Source organism: Limanda limanda, chromosome 10 (assembly GCF_963576545.1).
Source record: "Limanda limanda chromosome 10, fLimLim1.1, whole genome shotgun sequence".
Lineage (NCBI taxonomy): Eukaryota > Metazoa > Chordata > Actinopteri > Pleuronectiformes > Pleuronectidae > Limanda > Limanda limanda.
Genome location: NC_083645.1, coordinates 17944156 through 17964615, shown reverse-complemented (window position 1 = coordinate 17964615; position 20460 = coordinate 17944156). Strand labels below are relative to the sequence as shown.

General features: G+C 43.5%; 2 protein-coding genes and 1 non-coding gene across 3 annotated transcripts; all 3 read right to left on the bottom strand.

The window, feature by feature from the left end:
- Positions 1-1319: 1319 nt before the first annotated feature.
- efemp2a (EGF containing fibulin extracellular matrix protein 2a) lies at positions 1320-10710 on the bottom strand. Its single transcript, XM_061079815.1, has 11 exons — positions 10583-10710; positions 6801-7043; positions 6173-6221; positions 5895-6083; positions 5259-5381; positions 5029-5145; positions 4349-4468; positions 4127-4246; positions 3863-3989; positions 2666-2861; positions 1320-2231 (listed from the first exon to the last, which is right to left on the bottom strand). The coding sequence occupies exons 2-11, from the start codon at positions 6900-6902 to the stop codon at positions 2070-2072; spliced, it is 1305 nt and encodes a 434-aa protein (XP_060935798.1). The 5' UTR covers positions 6903-7043; positions 10583-10710; the 3' UTR covers positions 1320-2069.
- On the bottom strand, positions 3251-3323 carry trnav-uac (transfer RNA valine (anticodon UAC)). The gene has a single exon. It is a non-coding gene; the product is annotated as a tRNA-Val (tRNA).
- Positions 10711-12225: 1515 nt separating the features above from the next.
- Positions 12226-17845, bottom strand: fibpa (fibroblast growth factor (acidic) intracellular binding protein a). The gene is made up of 11 exons (XM_061079816.1): positions 17509-17845; positions 17308-17392; positions 15542-15740; positions 15294-15420; positions 15026-15126; positions 14258-14391; positions 13626-13734; positions 13471-13534; positions 13299-13385; positions 13039-13136; positions 12226-12510 (listed from the first exon to the last, which is right to left on the bottom strand). Exons 2-11 carry the CDS (start codon positions 17390-17392, stop codon positions 12441-12443), a joined length of 1074 nt encoding a protein of 357 aa, XP_060935799.1. The 5' UTR covers positions 17509-17845; the 3' UTR covers positions 12226-12440.
- Between the last annotated feature and the right edge of the window lie 2615 nt (positions 17846-20460).

Genomic DNA, 20460 nt, shown 5'->3' with positions numbered 1-20460 from the left:
ATGCAGCCTTTCACTGCCCTAATTTCACGATGCCGGGAGGTAGATACAAGATTTTGGGATATTTTAGCCTAGATCTTGTTTTGAAGATGACAGGACTGATGGTGGTGTTCACTGATGCTGCAGACTGAGGGGAACCTGTGTTGGAGGGTGTGGGTGCAGTATGATGAGATGGTTCTTATATTTGAACACAATCGGGATCCTTTTCTGTGTCATGGCACTGACAGGAACCCCCCCAGATGTGGACTCCGCTCTTAACTTCGTAATGAAACCATAGGGTCATAAGTTTCTCTTTTGGTCAGAAAGGAATCAGGAACTGTTGTGGCTGTGACCTTTCCAGTGAAACTAGATAAACAGTGATGCTAGTGGGACTAAATCTCTTTGCCTGTGTGAGAGAAGGTTTCAAGCACAGTTTTAAGGTGCATTATACCAGAGCCGGTTGTGGAACTGTGTCCAAAGTGTTGGCTATTTATAACCAGTGGAGCCGAATAAGCAGAGCAACTACTGAGGCGTTCATAAAGCCAGCGGCTGGCTGGGGGCCTAAATAGATGCAGTGTAGATTTAAGGCCAGGTCACACCACAGACTTTCTGCTCCATGTTTGGGTCAAAGTCGAATTTAAAGGAAGCTCAGAGAAACATTAGAAAATGCAACTTAGTACATTAGTGGCTGTGTTGGCAACGTGGGGCAGTGAACCAGCTATTAGCCATTTTCAGACTAGAACTCCGGAAAATAGGTAGTTTTCCTTTTTCACGTACGAAGAACACAGCAGATTGTCTGAGTAAGACAAATTTTCCAAACATTTTCATGCTGTATTCTCACTTGGGCTCAATCCGACATACTCCTGACATTTTACAAGGGGGGCTGGCCGAGTCCAAGAAAAGGAAAAGAGCCTTAGAAGGCCTTAGGCTTTTTACACACTGCTACTTTAAGTTCAGTGCATGTCTGAAAGCAACTTTTGCTTATATTTGCTAAACTAACCGGTGAAGTCGTCAACCTTTAATTCTTTAAACAGACAGAACAGAAAAACATCATAGACAATAACAATCATTGAGGGGTTAACTCACAACTGTTTCCATTATCAATTGAACTGAAAATACAAATTAAGTTCTGATTTATCAATTGAAACTGGAATCTAACATTTCAATTTCTCACAACACAAGGTTCTTAAAGACGTTTCATTCAATTTCCATTCTACAGAAGAAGCTGCAGCTTGAAAAATAGTTTTCTGTTGATCGACTAATCAATAAAGTTTCAGAATTCTGTAGAGTGAAAAGACTTAAAAATATGAATCTGTGATTTATTTAACCGCGACACGGAGATGTTAAGGTACATTGTTTTATTTGGGTTCAAATCTTAGACAAAGAAAATACAAAGTACAACACGTGGCAATCCGACAAACGGCAGTTAAGGGAGAGCTCGATGGTAGAGGATGAACAGTGGAGGGTGAAGGAGGAGCCTGGATGCTGAGGTCTGATATGAGTGGTTACTGAATCGCGTCTGTGAAAAGGAAAACGGGAATGAAGTGACAGAGTGGAACCAAAGATAAGGATGTAAACCGGACGAGACGGATTAATGTGGTGACGCCCGGAGTGAATCACTCCACCTGACAGCAGCACGGCACAGATTTGTTATCACGCTGAGCAGGTGTGAAGAAAATAAATCCCCTTTTTACACTCGGACGTCAGAATGATGCTGTCAGACGAGTGAGCAGTGAAAAATAACATGAAAAGGGAAATCCAGGGAAACTGAAAAACCGGAGGGAACAATTGGACTGGACTTATCATTTTGAGGCTGCTCTGTATTTCATACATTACTGCTACATGAATACTGTATACTGTATACTGCACTGCATGTATATTCTTACACGTAATAAGGTGGACTGACACAAATGTGTGGCTTTCTTTGTACAAGTACAAAAAGCTACAAGTGTGACATCACAGTGACTGGTTGAACTGCATCGACCACTTCTTTTTACAGCTTCTTTTGCATCTGTGCTTCTCCTCAGCTCTTTCTCTCCATCTCTTCTCTGTGTCCCCTCCAGTCGTCTTCTTCCTCCGCTTCCTCCTCCTCTTTAAAAGGTGTAAGGCCCAACGTAGATGGAGAGTCTGAGGGCGGAACTGCCGTGGTAGCTGAGCAGAGGGTTGACGGACACCATCTCCAGGTCCAACGTGTACTCTCTGGGCCCGGACACAGCGCGGGCCAGCACCAGCATGGCGCTGATATTATTGATTTGCTGGAAGAGACAAAACGAATATGACTGAGTACATGTCTACAGGAAGGGAAACTGTCATCAGCGTGTGGATGAGTTTTAGATTTCCACACGTAAAGCATGTTTGAGCCTCCAGGGAAGGTGCTTATCAACAATATTGTTTTATAATAAAGAATAGGATTTTTACACTGCAAGTTTATAATGTACACCAAACTAAAACTGATCTACCAGCCCTACATTGAATCCTATTCTGTTTTACCAGATTTGACTGACAAAACATATTTCAACCTAGAAACATCTCATCCAATATTAATCTGTATCTTATTCATCCAAGTCTATGTCTTGAACAAGATCCAGAACAGATTATTTCGGTCAGCACAGCAGATTCGGTCTCATTAACCATCAGGTCAGTGCGACACCACGCTCCTCTTCATGCTCTGCTCTGTCACAGCTCTCACCCTGATGTAAAAGTCTCCGTTCTCGTCCCCGGAGCGGATGCGGAAGGTGTTGTAAGCCCCTGGAGAGACGCTGGTGGCTTGAATCTGGAAGATGTCGGAGGGGACGGAGCGCTCCGAGGTGATGGTCATGTAGCGGTGGACGATGGAGAAAGGAAGCTCTCGGCAGGCGGGCTTGCTGACGGGACACACGCAGCGGCTGCACACACACAATGGAAGGAAATGCAGTGAGTTATGATTGAATCCACGTGCAGTCATTTGTGGTCGCTTTGATTAAGATTAAGATACATTTATTTGTCCCAAACACATGCAGACATGACATAACCTCTGCTTTTAACCCATCTGGTGCAGGACACACAGAGCAGTGGGCAGCCATGTACGGCGCCCGGGGAGCAGATGTTGGGGGAGTAAGGTGCCTTGCTCAGGGGCACTAGACAGGGTAGGGAGAATCCTCTTGGATTTTTAGACAGATCAATCCAGGTTCGTCTTTTTGTTGTTTCTCCGTGGAGTCGAACCAGAGACGAACCAGAGGCCTTTTCTGCCCATAGTCCAAGTTTCTGCCACTAGTCCACCGCCTCTCCAAAATACTGGTTCCACTGGGGCTCGAACCCAGGACCTTCTGCGTGTAAAGCAGACGTGATAACCGCTACACTATGGAACCAGACGATGGGATCTATGCATGTAGTTTTGCATCTCTTTATCATTATTGTGCAACATCTTTTAGAATTCAGGTGCTTTTAAGTCCTTTGGGTTCTTACAGTAATCCATCCGTGATAGGAATAGAAAACAGAAATTCACAAATTAGCCAGCAGAGGGAGTAATATGACTAAGAGGAAAAGAACTCTTGAATCTAAACAGATATTGACCAGTAGCCATTGTTTTTCTAAAACACCTTTTATACGAGCAAATCATGTGGGATTTGTTAATAGTGACCCACACCTGTTACCAATCCAACACTTGTTCACAACTGTAATAGCTTTCTTATTGCACTGGATCGTGTTCAAAAGAGAAGGTCGCAGAGTTGGACCCGTGTGTGGAAAAAGTAATTGGGATAATCTTGAAGCGTGAGCCATACTCAATACAGGGGTTGATTATATGCTGAGCCCAGAGCCAGCACATACTTGAGTAATTGGGAAAATGTGTGTGGAAGTGTGTGTTCTGAGTGTGAACACACTCCAGCTTTCATGAGGTGTCACTCACTTCTCAGACACCTGGATATACGGCTCTAGGCATCGGTTGCTGTCCACGCACTGGTATCGCCCGTGGATGTTCACACACGTCTGTGACTCGGTACACTGGTGTTCACCTGTTTCACACTCGTTTATATCTGCGGAGGAAAAAGGGCTTGTGATGTTTGTCTGAACAGGAAGCGGAAAGACAGCAGGAAGAGAGCTGCTGTCAAAGGACTCGCACAGAGAGGGACGTTATGAGAGGAAAAGAGGAAGCAGGTGTGTGTGTGCTCACCCTGACATAGTCTGGTCCCCAGCAGCTGGTATCCCTCAGGGCACACGCAGGAGAACTTCCCTGGTTCATTGACACACTGGTGCTGGCACAGGTAACTGGAGTAGCTGCACTCGTCAATGTCTGTCAGGGTGCAAGCTCATGTTTAATTTACAGTCCACCATCAGCGACAGAATACAGATAAACAGAGAGGTGTCACAGAGAGAGACAGGGAGAAGGTCTTACCATTACAAGCGAAGCCATCAGGCCCCAGCTCGTAGCCCTGGTCACAGCGACAGAGGAAGGTGCCATATGTGTTGTAACACCTCTGAGAGCAGGGGGCACCCATGTCACATTCATTCACATCTGAAACGCGGGAAGGCAGATTTTTATAGAGCCGTGTGGACGTAAACTCTAAACGCTATAAAATGGGTTTCGTTGTTTTTGTGGGACAACAGACTGGAAAGCTTGCATATCCAAAAAACTTTAATAGGTCTTGGATCCAAAACTAAAAAGCACAAATCAGAATAAAAGCTCCAAGTAAATTCAAAGTTCCTGAAAACACATTTCCCAAGACGGCGTATTACTGTGAGTGATGGAGTCCAACGAGAAGTGTTTTCAGCCAGAGGTGAAACTCCTCTGGTTTCTTTGAAGTGAGAAATTTCTATCTGTGCTGTTTTTCAAAATATAAACTAAAAACTATAATCAATAATGAAAAAAAAATGCTTGTTTTTTATAGCTTATATAAAAAAGTACAGATAAAACTACCAAAGAGTACATAATATAGTTCAAAATCTTTACTTTTGTAGCTTTGAAAGCAGGGTTTTTATTTATAATGGAGTCTTAAAAGTTTTTAATTGTACAGTTTTTATACCTGGTAGCTCAAATTGATTAATACTTCTTTCATTACCGGTTACATCACTCACCAATACAAGAGCGGTTGTTTCCTGCCAGCTGGAAACCAGGTTCACATTGACAAGAAAAGGACCCGGGGACGTTGACGCAGCGATGTTGGCAGTACCTGTACCTGCACTCGTCGATGTCTGAGAATTAAAAGAGGCTATTAAGTTCACGCCTGCAGCTCCAACAGGCCGTGCAGTAAAACCTTTTCTTCCTCTAAGTTGCCATATGTTTAATTGAAGTTGGATCAACTCACCGATACACTCTGTGCCAACCTTGCGGTAACCGTCCGGACACTGGCAGGTGAAGGCACCCAGGGTGTTGATGCACTGCTGGCTGGGCTGACAGTCATCTTCATCCCGCTCACACTCATCGATATCTGTGGGCGAAGAGAATCAGGAACACACATGTCAGAGCTGTGGTCATGGTGAGCAAACACAGCGTCACTCAGCCCGACTGACCGACACACTGGGATTGTTCAAGCTGGCACTGGCGACTCAGCTCCCCTGGTTTCCACCCAGCAGCTGAGAACATCACATAGTGTTGAATCATGTTTGCTGCCTCATGCAGACCCCGATGAACACGTCTCCGTCCTCCAGCACAGGCAGTATTCTCGGCTCTTAAAACAGAGCAGCTGTCCTCGCGTGAAATCTTCCACATTCCTCCACTGTCTGCCGGCCCCGTGTGGACTCATGCTCACTCACACCCACACAGATTGCACCAACACGCTGCCTCCAGTTCCAACACCTGCTGCGGCCACCTGTCCCCCACAGCCTGTGTCCGCCGACAGTAAATGTACACAATCACACACACACAAATGTGATTAATGACCACTCATCCTGTGGCCACCTGTCCACCTCTGACCCCCCAGACCAACTAACCAGACACTCACCCACACAGCTGTCTCCCTGTGGCTCGTAGCCCAGAGGGCAGGGGTTAAAGGGCTCGGTGGGCGTGATGGGGGGCTCTGGAGCCGGGATGACTGACGCAGAGCGGGGAAGGCACAGGTACCCTCCGTAGTGGTTGAAGCACTTCATCTCCCCTTTGCAGGCATCCAGAATGGTCTCACATTCGTTTATGTCTGACGGGGGATGCAGAGACATATTTAATGACTGTGCATTAGAACTGAATGTTGAGTTGGAGAAACCTCAGGTAATAGTGAGCTCTTACCTTTGCAGTGCTCGGTCTGAGGGTCCCAGTGATACCCATCTGTGCATTCCTACAAAGAGCAACAGAGAGCAACAGACTGTGAGAAAATGGAGGAAAGAAAGATGGGAACAGTCCCTCTGAGCCATGAAGTTGTATATTACATGAAATAAAGAAGCAGAGGATAGTTAAACGTGTACTCATGTGGGAGCGCTGGGCCAAAAAGACAAGAAGTCTGCTGCTGGTGAGCAGAGTATGACATTTTAATTTGCTTTTCTGAGGCCGAGTGTCGCTTGAAACTCAAAGAAAGTCAGGCCACTGTTTGGAAGAGGGGTGATTATCATTTTGGGAGGAAAACAATTTCGCTGTGAGTTGCATGGGAAGACAATTGAGGCTTAAAACAACATGGAATTAAAACTATAATTACCTCCAGAAAGTAAAACTATAAAACGTTGGACGTGGAAAAAGCTGCTGTGCAATATTAAGCATGGAGAAGAAGAGGAGCTAATAAAAAGGGAGAGCAGAGGCCAACGGTTCAACGAGGAACAAAGCCGAAAGAATAACTGGCAGGTGTGGTGTGTAATAAAAGAGAAGATGCCGAGGGAATAAGAGAGGAGAGCAGAGGGAGGGAGAGAGACTCAGCCGTCCTTACCGTGTAGGTGTCACTTTCTGTCGAGGGCTGTGAAATAGCAACGTGGAGGAGCACAGACACACATATGCACACCCACAAGTTTGACACACAAACACCCTGCATACTAATGCACTAATTGGCAGGAGAACAAGGACATGAACACACGTACAACATGCACACAAACACACACACACAGCTATCAGACAGGAGGCAGGGCCTTGGAGGTGAGACTCTGTGATGTACTGGGCGGCCGAGATGTGGGATCTGTATTTCAGAGAAGGAGAAGTGGAGAAAAAGACAAAAAGGACAACATTAGAAATCACAAAACACTTCGATTCGATCTCAAAACTCACTGGTGCCTGTGAGCCGCTCCCACAGCTGAGGTGGATAAATCAACTCCAAGCTAAATACGCTGCATGGAGCCAATTTTTAAGTAGTCGTCCACTCACAGTGGACTTTGTTCAGTGTTTGTCAACCACACAGTTCCCCCTTGATCGCAGGGAGAATAAATGGAATAAATCGGCCTGCCAGGTAAAAACATAAACACTGTGACGTCCTCCATCCTTCAGCTGAAAATAACAAAGTCAACATCACAGAAATACTTTCATATTCGCTGCTCACAGAAAGCCCTCTGTGTCTGCGGACTGGCAGACTACAACTCAGTGGAATGATAGTCTCGCTGAGCGCTGCCCCCAGAGGTTTGCTTCCCTGTGTATCAGGCAGAATCCTGGCTATTACTTCCATATTTGAAAACAGCATCTCTTTTCATTCGCCTCAATTTGTGAGATGAGGAATCTCGTTCTTTCTGGATGCTGTGTTGTCTGTAATGTCAGAGGACATCAGTCTGTGTCAGTGGAGTAACCAAGTACACTCAGGTATTGTGCTGAAGTACAATTTTAGGTGTTTTCGCTTGGGTTTTGCCATTTTCAGGTACTTTTTAAAAGTTTAATTATTCATTCAACATGTGATTATGTTGAAGGCCCTGCTTGCCCACAGAGGTCCTTCCAGGTAGGAGGCGGATTACAGCTGCTCAGGTATTTGCTGGTATTTACAAACATGTGGCCAAACTAACACAATAAAAAGAGTAAATTTGAACTTTTACAGATTCATGACTTACCTGTATACATAAAATATTATCTTGTATGCATAAGATTAAAATATCTTAATCTTTCAAGATCTTGGGATCTACATAATTTAAGAGGATGAAAGGATCCACTAGGCATAAAGTCACTTTCTACTCTGGATACTCTAAGTGCTACTTTGAATCAAGTGGAATTGAGAATGAAGTCACAGCATTTAATTATAACAGTATTTTAACATTGAGACACTGTGTCTTTTACTCACAGGCCTCAGTACTTCCACCAGCACAGTGTTCTGTAGAGCGTGGCGTGTTTTTTTTTAGCTGTATTTATAGTGTATTATGTTTGCTGAGTGCTCTGATGGACTTGGCTTTTCTCCCAGCACAGACACAACCATCCCTCAGTTAATGTTCCTGGAGAGAGGCTATAAGCTATTCTGCTGACTAAACATAAACACATCACCTATTCCAGCTCCTGGAGAAAGAAATATATAAAACAGGCGAGTTGAAGGAATAAAAAACCATGAAATGACACGAGTTAGATTCACTGCCTGCCTACGTGTATGGTCACACGCTCTGCGGAGGCCTCATTTACAGTCACTGCTTGTTGTTGTATTTCGTCTCAAGACAAACCGAAATCCGCAGGGTGACGTGGATGACATCACAGGCGATTTGTGACCTTTGTGTGGTCAAAAGCAGCAAAACACAGACAGTTACACATACCAGCGTGCAATCAGACGACCACAGTACGTGACCTGTATGAACTGAACTTACAACCAGGAAGAGTGTGGCCCAAAACCACCCAAAAAAACAAACTGACCATCGGCCCGGGGTCCAGTCACTCACTGGCTACTCAGTGTGGGCAGCAGGGATGCATGGGTGTTGCCCTGCTGCCGCTGGAGATCAAGTGGCGGTGGACCTCTGGAATGCCCGTGGCAAGGATGTGGGCGCCAGTTCTCAGCTGGGATGCCCTGCAACGGCAGTGGTTCCCAGGGTATCAGGTTCTGGGAAACCCCCCATGGTTCACATAAGAGGACAGCTGGTGCCAAACCTCCGGGCGCTGCTCTCCAACCTCACATCTCTCCTCATTGTGTGGGAGGATGTCGGAGAATGTGGCCGCTGCAAGAGTTCATCGTCTGGGTCCTGATGACCACTGACGGAGACACAGGTTCACTGTAGCACCCCCCCCCTCACCAGTGCTGCTGCTCTGACACCTGCTGTGTTTCATGTTAACATTAACTGGACTGAGGGATTTTAAACTAATGTAACTACTAGAAAGAAAGAAGTCAATTAATAGATCAGCTGATTGATAGAAAATTACCTGGTTAAGTAAAAAATGCTTTAAATTAATAAATTCATTCATTCTAGCTTCTGAAATGTTAATGATGATGATAAATTGTATGTATAGTTCTGGATAGTGGTTCGACAAAATCAAACCTTGGATTTTAAGATATTAAAGAACACTTTTCACTTTATCCTGAGCTTTGGTACCACATGAGAAATAATTAATGAATCAATAAAGAAAATGACTTATTTGAAGCAGATGCAGTTTATACCTGAAAACCATGTGTTGTGTGTTCCAGTCACGCCACATCTCTTGGAAAAATAATTATAATCTAATGTAATCACCCGTCAGAGCTCGCCTTGGCCTCGGTAACAGCGGAATGACCCACTTCTAAATGTACACAGTCAGCTCAATTTAACAGGCAAAATGTCAGGCTGCTCATAAAAGTGACCACATGGGGACGAGGGAAACACACGGTCGGACCACACACACACATTGTGTAAACAGCAGAACGGTGATGTCTTGTAGAGTATACGTAGCTATGCTTTGTGTTGTTCTGCTCCGCCGTGCATGGAGCAGCCTGAGAACATGGTGGCCCATCTGCGCCCTGTTACCATTGTGGCAGTGAACCTGCAAATCCGCAATCTGGGGGTCTGCACACAACTGGACTCCTGTTGTGAGACTCTCCATCGTCCATGTTCTGAGACATAGTTTATCTATAGACACACGGCGCCGTCTCCTTCTGAAATCACTGTAAAGGCTGTTACAGTGATGTGTCGGTACATGCAGACCATGACGGGCCGCTCTTTAGGGGAGCAGCCCTCCTTCCTGTTGCCTTGCCTGTTAATTTTGAGTCTTAAGTGGTGGTGGAGGTGTCACATGTTAGCTATTAGACATTTAATGTATTAAAAGTGATAAAACAGCATTCGACACCGATGTCATCCCGGTTTCATGATTGTTTGTGTTTGTTGGAAGCTGGCACCTGTTCCTGGGTCAGAAATGTAACTTACAGCTTCACCTTGGTTTGAATGTAGTTTCCCCTGAGTGACTAACACAACTGAGATTGGGACACCGACTTGAAGTGTTGTTCAAGAAGGATGAGGTGGAAGGATTTTGCAACAAACTTTATAATAATACGTGCACTGTGACTCATCGCCTCTCTTCCTGTCTACCCCCCTATTACAGTCTCTGGAGCACGGAGCCAAGGAGCGAGCAGAGAGACTGTGGGCCACATTATCTTGGCTCTCGTGAGGAACCGAGTGCAGCTGGGAGACCAGAGCAGTGGACGTGTATGGTCGTACCAGAGAAATGGGTGAGAGGTCCATCTCATCTTAAAAACTTGGGGAGGAAACTCAAGCAAAGTCCAGCAATAGTTCTCTGTTTCACACAAATCTCCTCTTACATCCGTATAAGACATTACAGAAACACAGGAAAACTCACGGGTGAATCTTTTTTCCGCTGGGTCCTCCGACGCTGAGTCTCCCTCTGGCCGGTGTGTCCTTCTGCTGAGCTGCGGTCGTCCCGGCTGAGTTGGCGTCCAGAAGTGGTTCCTTAAACTCCTGCCTGTATGACCCTGAGAGAGTGAGTGGGGAGACCGACAGCTGGAGCAGCTGAACACATGCAGAGGGAGGGAGAGAGAGAGAGAGCAAGAGACAGAGACAGACAGAGAGAGCGAGAGAGAGAGAGAGAGAGAGAGGGACAGCCCATTCCTCCCCCCTCCTCACTTGGCCCCCTGCACTGCCATCCTCCGCTCTCCAAACCCCCTCTCCCTGACCCCCCAGGATGCAAATTCCTGGTCTGCGGCCCAAATTCCAAAATTCCAAATCTGTCCAAATCGCAGGCAGAACAACTCACAGATTCACACACACATGCCCCCCCATCTTCTTACCCAATGCCCCTCGTGCTGGTACCACAACACACCTGGTTTCATTTAAACTAAATCCCTGCAAAAGCCCCAAGCACTCCCACCCTTTCCTCCATTTTCCCATTTACCCCCCATCTATCTATACTTATACCTCCCCCCCATCTTTTTTCCTCTCCATAAAGCGACTAAAGCCCTTGCTCTCGTCCAATCTGACATGCAGGATATTTATAGCCGAGCAGAGAGAAGTTAATGGAATGTGGACAAAAAATTAGAGAGTGGAGAAGAGTGTGTGTGTGTGTGTGTGTGTGTGTGTGTGTGTGAGTGAGAGACCTACTCGGAAAATTTGTCATCTTATTTCGCAGAATAAACCGATGGAGGTTCTAGGGGAAAAATATTGAAAACAAACTGCTGTTATTATCCTTAGACAGTCTTAGAGTCGCTGCTCGCTCTGTGTTTGTACATGACTAACCCTTTACGGCACTTGGAATCAATTTGCAACGAGTTGTTTTGTAAACTACTGAAGATGTTGCTTAACCCATTGATTTTAAGTCTGACTCAATTGAAAGTCAAAGCTCAAGGTTACTCTCATGCTTTCCACGAACAACAAAATCCTCTTCAAGATGAAATGATCATGAAACGAAGTATAACATTACAAAATATTTTTTATGTTCAAATCTTATAATTGAACAAATGAAAGAGACATATCGGTCGTTGTATTTTAAGAAAGAGCAATCAGGCTTTTTTCAAATCATGGGGGCAACTCCTGAATGTTTATGGTGCTTTTTTTTTTTTTTTTTAAAGTAAACCTCCCGTGTGTGGGTTTTAAAACCTTTACTTAGCCACCGATTGTTTATCTGTCCTGTGTTTCTGGGTGGTGATGGAGATGGCAGCTGTCATTACAGGGGCTGTTGTTAAAAGTCACACTTACAACCCCCCTGGCTGGACCAACTGTGCCCCCCTGGTTGGTCCCTTATGCCTACGGCCACACACAAACCTCCCACACACTGGAAGGTCCAATTTAAAATCTAAAACACTCAGCGACAAATCTTACATCTCTACATTTAGAATTTATCACTGCGTGTTTCTCTCTCTTTCTCTACCTAGTAAATCCAGACATACAGGTTAATGGTTAACATCTCTCCCATATGACATAACAGGTATTTTATCTATATTATGACATAAAACAGAAAGACCTTTTAAACGATAACATAAAACAGAATGACATTGTGACGTCAATACGTCCATTTTATTTAGAGACCAAATTTACAGACACTTCGGGGGGGAAAGTAGGAAAGCAAGCTCGGAGGCCAAAAGCGATAACAGAGCTCAAGGAAAACAATTCATCAGCGAACAGAGAAAGCAGAAACCTGAGGGCCAAGATAAAACCAGACGAACCAGACGAATAGCAGAGAGAAGAGCGGTAACGAATACGTTTCAGTCGTGATACATTTTGAAGATACAGCTTTTGATGACGCCCATGTATCTGTCCCACACGAGCTGGTGTCTGAGGAGCAGAAAACAAAAAGAAAGAGATCAGAATGTCAGCCAACGAGGTACCGAGTCTTAAGACAAACTGTAATTGTGAAATCTCGGTGAGGCTAAATGAGGCAATCTTTGTCCACTCTGAGTAATGAGGGGGGTCGACACTTCTTTCTATGAATATGTCTTTGTTGAGCGTGTAGTGGTGCAGAGCTGTGTAAACCCTAAACTACATTCCTGAGTGTTTGCATGAGAAACAAGGTAACTACAGTTTAAGAAATCGGGGGCATGATAGGGAGGCACCCACTGGTAGAATTCAGACGTCAATATTTGAGAGGATTTTTGAAAACACCGACTTTATGTTGGAGCAACGTTCACCGACTGCCAAGGTGTATGACCTTTTTCAGTTACTGGTTAATTATCCCAAAACTCTCTACAAAATCATGGCTGTATTTTTAGCTTATGTCGCCCCCTGGGGAGTTGATTACATTGGCAGGGTCGGTGCCATGTTCTGGCTGATACGTTTCTGCAGAATAGAAGCACATTGACTCACTTGAATGTGTCGAGTATGTGCGCAGAGTTTGTGTAGTGAGTGAGGTAGAGTCTCATATCCGCAGCTGTCCATCGGTCCGAACGGCACGGCTCAATAAACTGGAGGAGGAGAGGAGGGGGGGGGGGGGGGGGGGGGAACGTTACATCACACAGTCTCAAAAGGCAGACTTTAAAGTTGGCCCGGGCCTCCGAAAACTTGGGCTGGATGGCCGGCCTTTGCTTACAACACATGTGAAACTACATTTTTGAAAACGCACAAACCTTCTCCACAAGATCAATGAAGAAATCTCTGACGTCTTTCGTGTTCGTTAACTTGGCCGCGATGTTTACAAGGCCTCTGGAAAGATTCTAGAAAAAGACCGAATTAAGTTTGAAAACTGTTTCTGGTTTTACTGTGGAAGCTAATGAGCAATTATATTATTATCTTTCTCACCTTGAAATTAGCCTCCATCTCATTAAAAGCTTTAGTCTTTCCTCTGAGAGCTGTACACACCAGACTGAAGAGAGACAACAGAGAAATGAGAAATAAAACCAGTTCGGTTTTTCAGCACTCAGCATTAATGATCTAGAAGTTTCGGTTTCTGTCACCTTTTGTGTTGATCAAGCAGATCTTTGTCTGCGATTAAAATCTTCAGTTCCTTCAGCTCCTGTAAAAACTCTTTATCAAGATCGACGTCCATGTCTTCCACCATGTTATCTACAAAGAAAATTCAAGTCAGGACACAGTTTAAATCAGCCCAATGGGTATTTTAACTTATTACTATTATCGTAAGTTTGCAGTTATTAAATTATTATGTCATTATTCTGATGCTGCTAATTCCAGTTCACCTTTTTCACTTTCTCAATATGTAACTTACAAATTTGAAATTCCTCCTCAGTCTAATGTGGACGAGTTAAACCTGGAGGACCTCTGGTGGTCAGTGGGCCTCACTGACAGAGGCAGTGCTGTAACTGTTCCTTTTTCAACATGCATGACCAACACAGAGAAGCGTACCTGTTGCTCTCAAGTGGGACATTCACTTTAAATTTTGTCACATAGTTATAAAGGTTTATCTTTAAAAAAAAAAATCGTATTTTTATCACTGACATTTGATCACTCTGTAGCCCTCAAACTAAGACAACCCAATACAGGTCAATTTAATGAATGTTTATAAAATGGTCTACGTGCCACACACAGAGTAGGTCGGCTATGGCCAAAAGAAACAACAGTAATCGCTCACCCACGGCCCCGACGGTCCAGTTGTTGATAAGCTGCCCACCGCAGAAAGCAAAATCCTGGAAAGTGAGGAACATTAGCTTTCTTTTCCCCGTCTCAAAGCGATTGTTGGCAAAGAAAACGATGGCGGCGTAATCCCTGAAACAAGAATGAGAGGCATCATAGGAAAGTAAACAAGAATATCAGGTAGAACTTTGTGGATTTGAGATAAAACTGAACATGAGCCTTGGTGAGCTATTTTGTCAAAATCATGTAGAGATTCATCATGAAACTACAACAAACCAGGAGGCTGCACTACAAAGCAACTTTAACATATTCAAGATGTGTTTTTGTTAAGTGGCCTCACTGATCCTCACATCAGCCGTCCCATAGAACAGAGCTGGTTATTAACTGCCTCAGATAATCTTGGGTTTTCTCTATGCAGCTACCAGAGGGTTCACATAGAAGAGGCAGACTCGTATAGTACAAACATTATAACAACCATGAATAAGGTTCCTATTATTATAAGCGAAGAAACACACTGATACCTGGAGATTAGGTCAGTTACAGCTATATCCACAGGTTAGAACTGCAGCAAATGTTACCATGGTGATTTACCACGGTAAGAAGTGAACCAGCTTCATTGAAGACTGACGCTCAGGGTTTAACCTGAAGTTACCTCGCTAACCACAAATCCTGCCTCGTAGTGCAGGCGCCAGATCGGAAGAAATACCAATATTTAGGAAAGCGAAACCTGAGGCCAGTCTTGTACTCTGTTCTTCTCACTCATTACCTTGAAAGCTTGTCAGAGAGAAGAAAATGCTGACGTATGTTCTCCACCAGGCGCCCCTTCAGCTCTTCCACTACTTTGAAAACACGTTTGAAGTTGTCAAACTGAAAGAAAAAATAGAAAATCGGCTCATTTTATATTCACAGAAGCCAAATCTAAAACAACTACAATAAGGTGAGTTGTTTTGGGACTGAAATGTATCCACATAGCTGCAATATTGAGCACTGCCAATCTTTAAACCTGCTAAAAGGAGAACTGAGAATGCATTTACCTGTCGTCTGCAGCTCTTCAGTGTCACACCTGTCTTGGCACTGACGTCGTCTAAGTCTTTTTTGGTTCCTTTAGAGAGTTTCTTTCCCAGAACCTCACGGACAAACACATCATCAAAAGTGTAGTATCTAAACAAAGAAACACAAGGTAACGTCAAAATATGTAGAAATATACTCTTATCTACAATGTAAGGAAACAGATATAATACAGTCACATATCACATGATAAATGAGAGCACCGTTACTGCACCTCTCTATGAGGATGGCCTGTCGATGCGGAGGGATCTGGAACAGGAGCTGATTGGCTAGTTTGGTTGGACTGTGCAGCAGACGCTCGCACATCTGGAAAGTCCTGTACTGGTCCATGGTGTCGCTCATCAGAACATCTGCGCTCGCCTCACACTCCTCCAGCACTCCTCCCTCCATCCGTACCTTGACTGCATCATTCACTGTTGGAAAAAAATAAAACAAGCAAAGTTCAAAAGTTATATTTAATGACTTGAACTATTGTAGCTATTGGTGTTGGATGAATATTATGATGGAATAAATTACGACTGCAAATTCACATTTAACATTTGCTGCTACTAATGTGAAGGATGTAGAATGGGAAGGAGGTAGATGCTGCAGCTGCATTATTTGCTTGCTAATTTGTTTCCTCCATCAAGGAGTTTATGTTTCACTGTTATCCCTGTCTGTTCCCTGTTTGTCTGTTCCCTCTGTTTATCTGTTCCCTCTGTTTGTCTGTTCCCTCTGTTTGTCTGTTTGTCTGTTCCCTCTGTTTATCTGTTCCCTCTGTTTGTCTGTTTGTCTGTTCCCTCTGTTTGTCTTTTTGTCTGTTCCCTCTGTTTGTCTGTTCCCTCTGTTCCCTCTGTTCCCTCTGTTTGTCTGTTCCCTCTGTTTATCTGTTCCCTCTGTTTGTCTGTTTGTCTGTTCCCTCTGTTTGTCTGTTCGTCTGTTCCCTCTGTTTATCTGTTCCCTCTGTTTGTCTGTTCGTCTGTTCCCTCTGTTTGTCTGTTCCCTCTGTTTGTCTTTTTGTCTGTTCCCTCTGTTTGTCTTTTTGTCTGTTCCCTCTGTTTGTCTGTTCCCTCTGTTTGTCTGTTCCCTCTGTTTATCTGTTCCCTCTGTTTGTCTTTCGTCTGTTCCCTATGTTTGTCTGTTTGTCTGTTCCCTCTGTTTGTCTGTTCCCTCTGTTTGTCTGTTCCCTCTGTTTGTCTGTTCCCTCTGTTTGTCTTTTTGTCTGTTCCCTCTGTTTGTCTGTTCCCTCTGTTTGTCTGTCGGTCAGTGGGATTAATCAAAAACTACTGAAATAATTTCCATGAAACTGGACGAGTGGGACATGACCTGAGAAAGAACCCATTCAGTGTTGGGGCAGATCCAGATGGCGGGATAGGGCCTGAGGCTTTAGGGTTAGGGAGAGCATTTTACTTTCCTAAATTTGATGCATTAGATTACTGGTTTCTAACAATCGGCTTGTGAATCCCTTTTGATAATTCATCAATGAATATGGTACCACCAGTTCAAAGTATGATGTCCAATCAGATTGATTCATTCTAACTGTTTTTGATGCTACCTCATGTGTGGCAGCATCATTGCTTCTTTTTTTTCTATGCTGTTTATAATCTTGGATTGCTCACAATATCTCAGAAAAACGGCTCAAGTTCAACACCATCACACCAGAGACTCTTATGGACATGACTTGAATATCCATACTCATATTTAGAAATACTAATTTGCATTGTCTTTATCCTGTAGTTTGAGATTCTATTGTTTTCATTTCACTGTATTTATTTACTGCTTCCGCTTAAGTTTTTAGATCCTGGTGTTCTAGGTCATTTCTGTTTACTGGGACCTCAATACTAGGTTTCGTTCCCTCTCGAGTACATTCATATTTTTGAATGAATGAAAGAATTCTTGAATCTTGAACAGCACTCAGTACAGGTACTTGCATATTCATCATTGCATCCACACCCCCGGTGAGCACGTTGAGACCCTACAGGTCCACACTGAGACCCCTACCTGTGTGTCCATCCAACCAGAGCTGATAGACCTCCTCATCCATGATGGTGGTGTTACCCACGAACACATCCAGCTCAACTGCCATCTGCCAGGACACAGAGAAAGAAGAGAGGTCAGGTGGGGATTCATATCAAGTGGTTTAGCTCCAGCAGCCATCATCAATCATCTGACACTCACACAAACACCAAACTGATATATTACCTTGTCCTTGGCGTTGTCCTAACTAGAGTTGAAACTAACACCACGGCGTTTGTCGTTTAATTCTATTAGCTGGGTTTAGATTGACTCTCCATGACTCTGTAAGGAGCTAACTTCCTCCACAGGAAATTAGCCTGCTGTGCTAGCTGCAGAGCAACGTGAACGGCTCAGGCTGAAGTGACAACCACACAATAACACGACCGGTCAGGAACAAACACACATGGCGGTGTGAAGAGGAGAGAACTCGGGTGTTTGAGGTTTCTATTCAAAACACGAACACGCGGCTACACGCTACTGTCATTGTAGCATCGAGGCTCCGCGGTGTCAACAGCAGGAGGCGTCCAGCAGCTACTTCCGGTTTGGTGACGTCACAGCCCTCGCCGCAGTACATTTACTCAACTACTTTAGTGCTAGTACTTCTCTGTTTTCAGTTGACTTTTACTTCATTAGAATCCAAAGATAAATATAAACTAGAAGGTTTTGAATGAATTTTCAGAATTATATTAAATTAAATGTGTCACACACTGTGATTCTTTAAGGCGTAAGAAGCCAAGGTTGGAAACTACTTGGTTATTCTCTAACAATAGGTTTTTAAAGCATGTTTAATCATCCAGTGTCTAAAATCCAAAAATATAAAAGTAACTTCTAAGTAAGGCAGCTAAATATATGTAGTAAAGTAGAAAATTCAATGGTTTTCTCTGAAATGTGTATCAAAGCAGCATAGAATGACATTGACACATACACCCACACACACAAAATAATGTGTCCATCTTCTTCATGTGCTTAGTTTCTCATGGGAATGAGCAGCTTATCCAATCCTTAATGTTAAGATACGGGCGATGTGGGCAAGGATGGTGAGTGGTCGTTTGGCTTAGTGGGTAGAGTGGTTGTTCTACATTTTAAATTAAATTAAAAACAAGAAAATAAATTATAAATAAAACAAAAACAAAATCAAGTAGATTTTAATACATTTTTACATTAAAATAAAACATTGGCTGCACCATTACTTGTGTAAGAGTATTTCTGCGTATTGCTAAGATCTGATTAATTCCTCCAATACTGCTCTTATATAACCTCTTGATCACACAGAAAAAATATGACTGTGAATTATTTCATTTTACTATTCCTTTTGTCTGTTATTTTTCCATAATGTGTGTACCAACAATATCGCCTTTAGAATTAAATTATTCCTTATTGATATTTTGGATATTTACTTTGTTTATTGTCCTCCGGGCTGCAATGAACTTATGTTATAGCATTTTTTATTTGTTATGTTCCTTAATGTTTAACAAAAGGCTATCATGAGTTTTATATTCGAATGTCATGTACTATTGTTTATCATCAGCAGTGAATGGCATAATCAAAAGTAAAACGATCGATGAACAGCATCTGACATACATTAGGGTAAGTCCATGAATAAAGAATACTTTATAATGCTATTTATTATTCATAATCTATAGATTTTATGTTGTTATTGTGTAGTTAGTTTTGATTTGTTGATGTTTATTTTCATTTATATTGAGTTTTATGTTTCCTCATTTGTCTTAATTGTACCCCCCCCCCCCACACACACACACACACACACACCCCTGAAACCAAACCTGGTGCTTTACACAAAGTTGGTTGTGTATAATGACTATCTAAGTATACATTAACTTTAAAAGAGTACATAATTGGGACCTATCGATTTACAACAGACCCAATTCCTGTCGGTAAGTTCAAAGTGAGTGAGGCATCACCAGCCACACACAAATCAAATAACAATAGGTGATTATTTTAGGACTCAAGTTACACCGGCACATTTGACTGGACTCTTTGTTGATCTCTGGCCTTTCATTTGAGCATGTACACTGTGTCAGATCAGAGATAGGCTCCTCTGTGTGAGCACCAGGCCCCTCCAGCATACATGTGCTTTGCCTGCGTTTACACAATCTGCTCTCCTTTCCTCTGGCGATTAATCTGAATAAATCCCCAGTAAATCCCCCTGCGCACCCTCCCTTTCTGTGCTTCTGCATGTGTCCTTCAAAACCCAAAACATGGGAGAAAACGACCTCGTCAACATGTCTTTTTGTCGGATCCCTCACATCCACGTCTATAACCTCACATGACACCCTGATTCCAGCCCCGGCTCCCCCCTTGCGCGGTTAACACCCTGCATTGTTGTGGCCTCAGTGAAACAATGGAGGTGGGACAGAGGGCGGAAGGATGTGGCTGAATGCCTCAGCATAAACCCGTGGAAAAAAAAAAGAAAAAAGGCTGCAGTCACACTTTCCGCCTGTGGTGTTTGAAAAGAAGGCCGCTCATCCAGGAGTTACTCATGGAATGTTGAAGCCTACTGTATCCCACACCTTTCTGTTTAAAGAAAGACATACAGGATGGTTATGTGTTTGCAAACATGTTGGGACAGAGAACTAATAGTAGTATTATAGTATTTGAGGACACCTCAGAGGAAGTAGGCCTTTCCTATTTCCTATGCTTTGTGCTTTTACTGTATGATATATGGGGGTTAATCCATGTTTTGAATCCAACTGGGGTCCCACAAGTTTGTCAGTGGAGGCACATGGAGCAGATCTTCAAATCCTTTAGAATAAAACCATAGGAAAAAGGTTTTCAGTCACACTTTTCACGCTTTTAATAGAAAGCAGCACATCCAGGAGTCACTCCTGTATCACTGTAGCCAACCGTATCCCACACATTTCTATACACAGAGGATGCTTGTTTGTCTCATGTTTACAAAGAACTAGTTATATTTAAAGGATGGGAGCACCCCAGAGGAAGTGGCTTCAATTTGACCTCTCCTGCTCATTTCCTTTATAAGCTGAGCTTATCCGTGTTGTTGTGATATATTTGTATATTGGGGTTAAATGTGTGTTTTTAAATCCAAATGGGGGCGCCCAAGCTCCTAACTGAGGACGCACATGGAGCAGATCTCCAGCCTCACATCTTTGTGTTTCC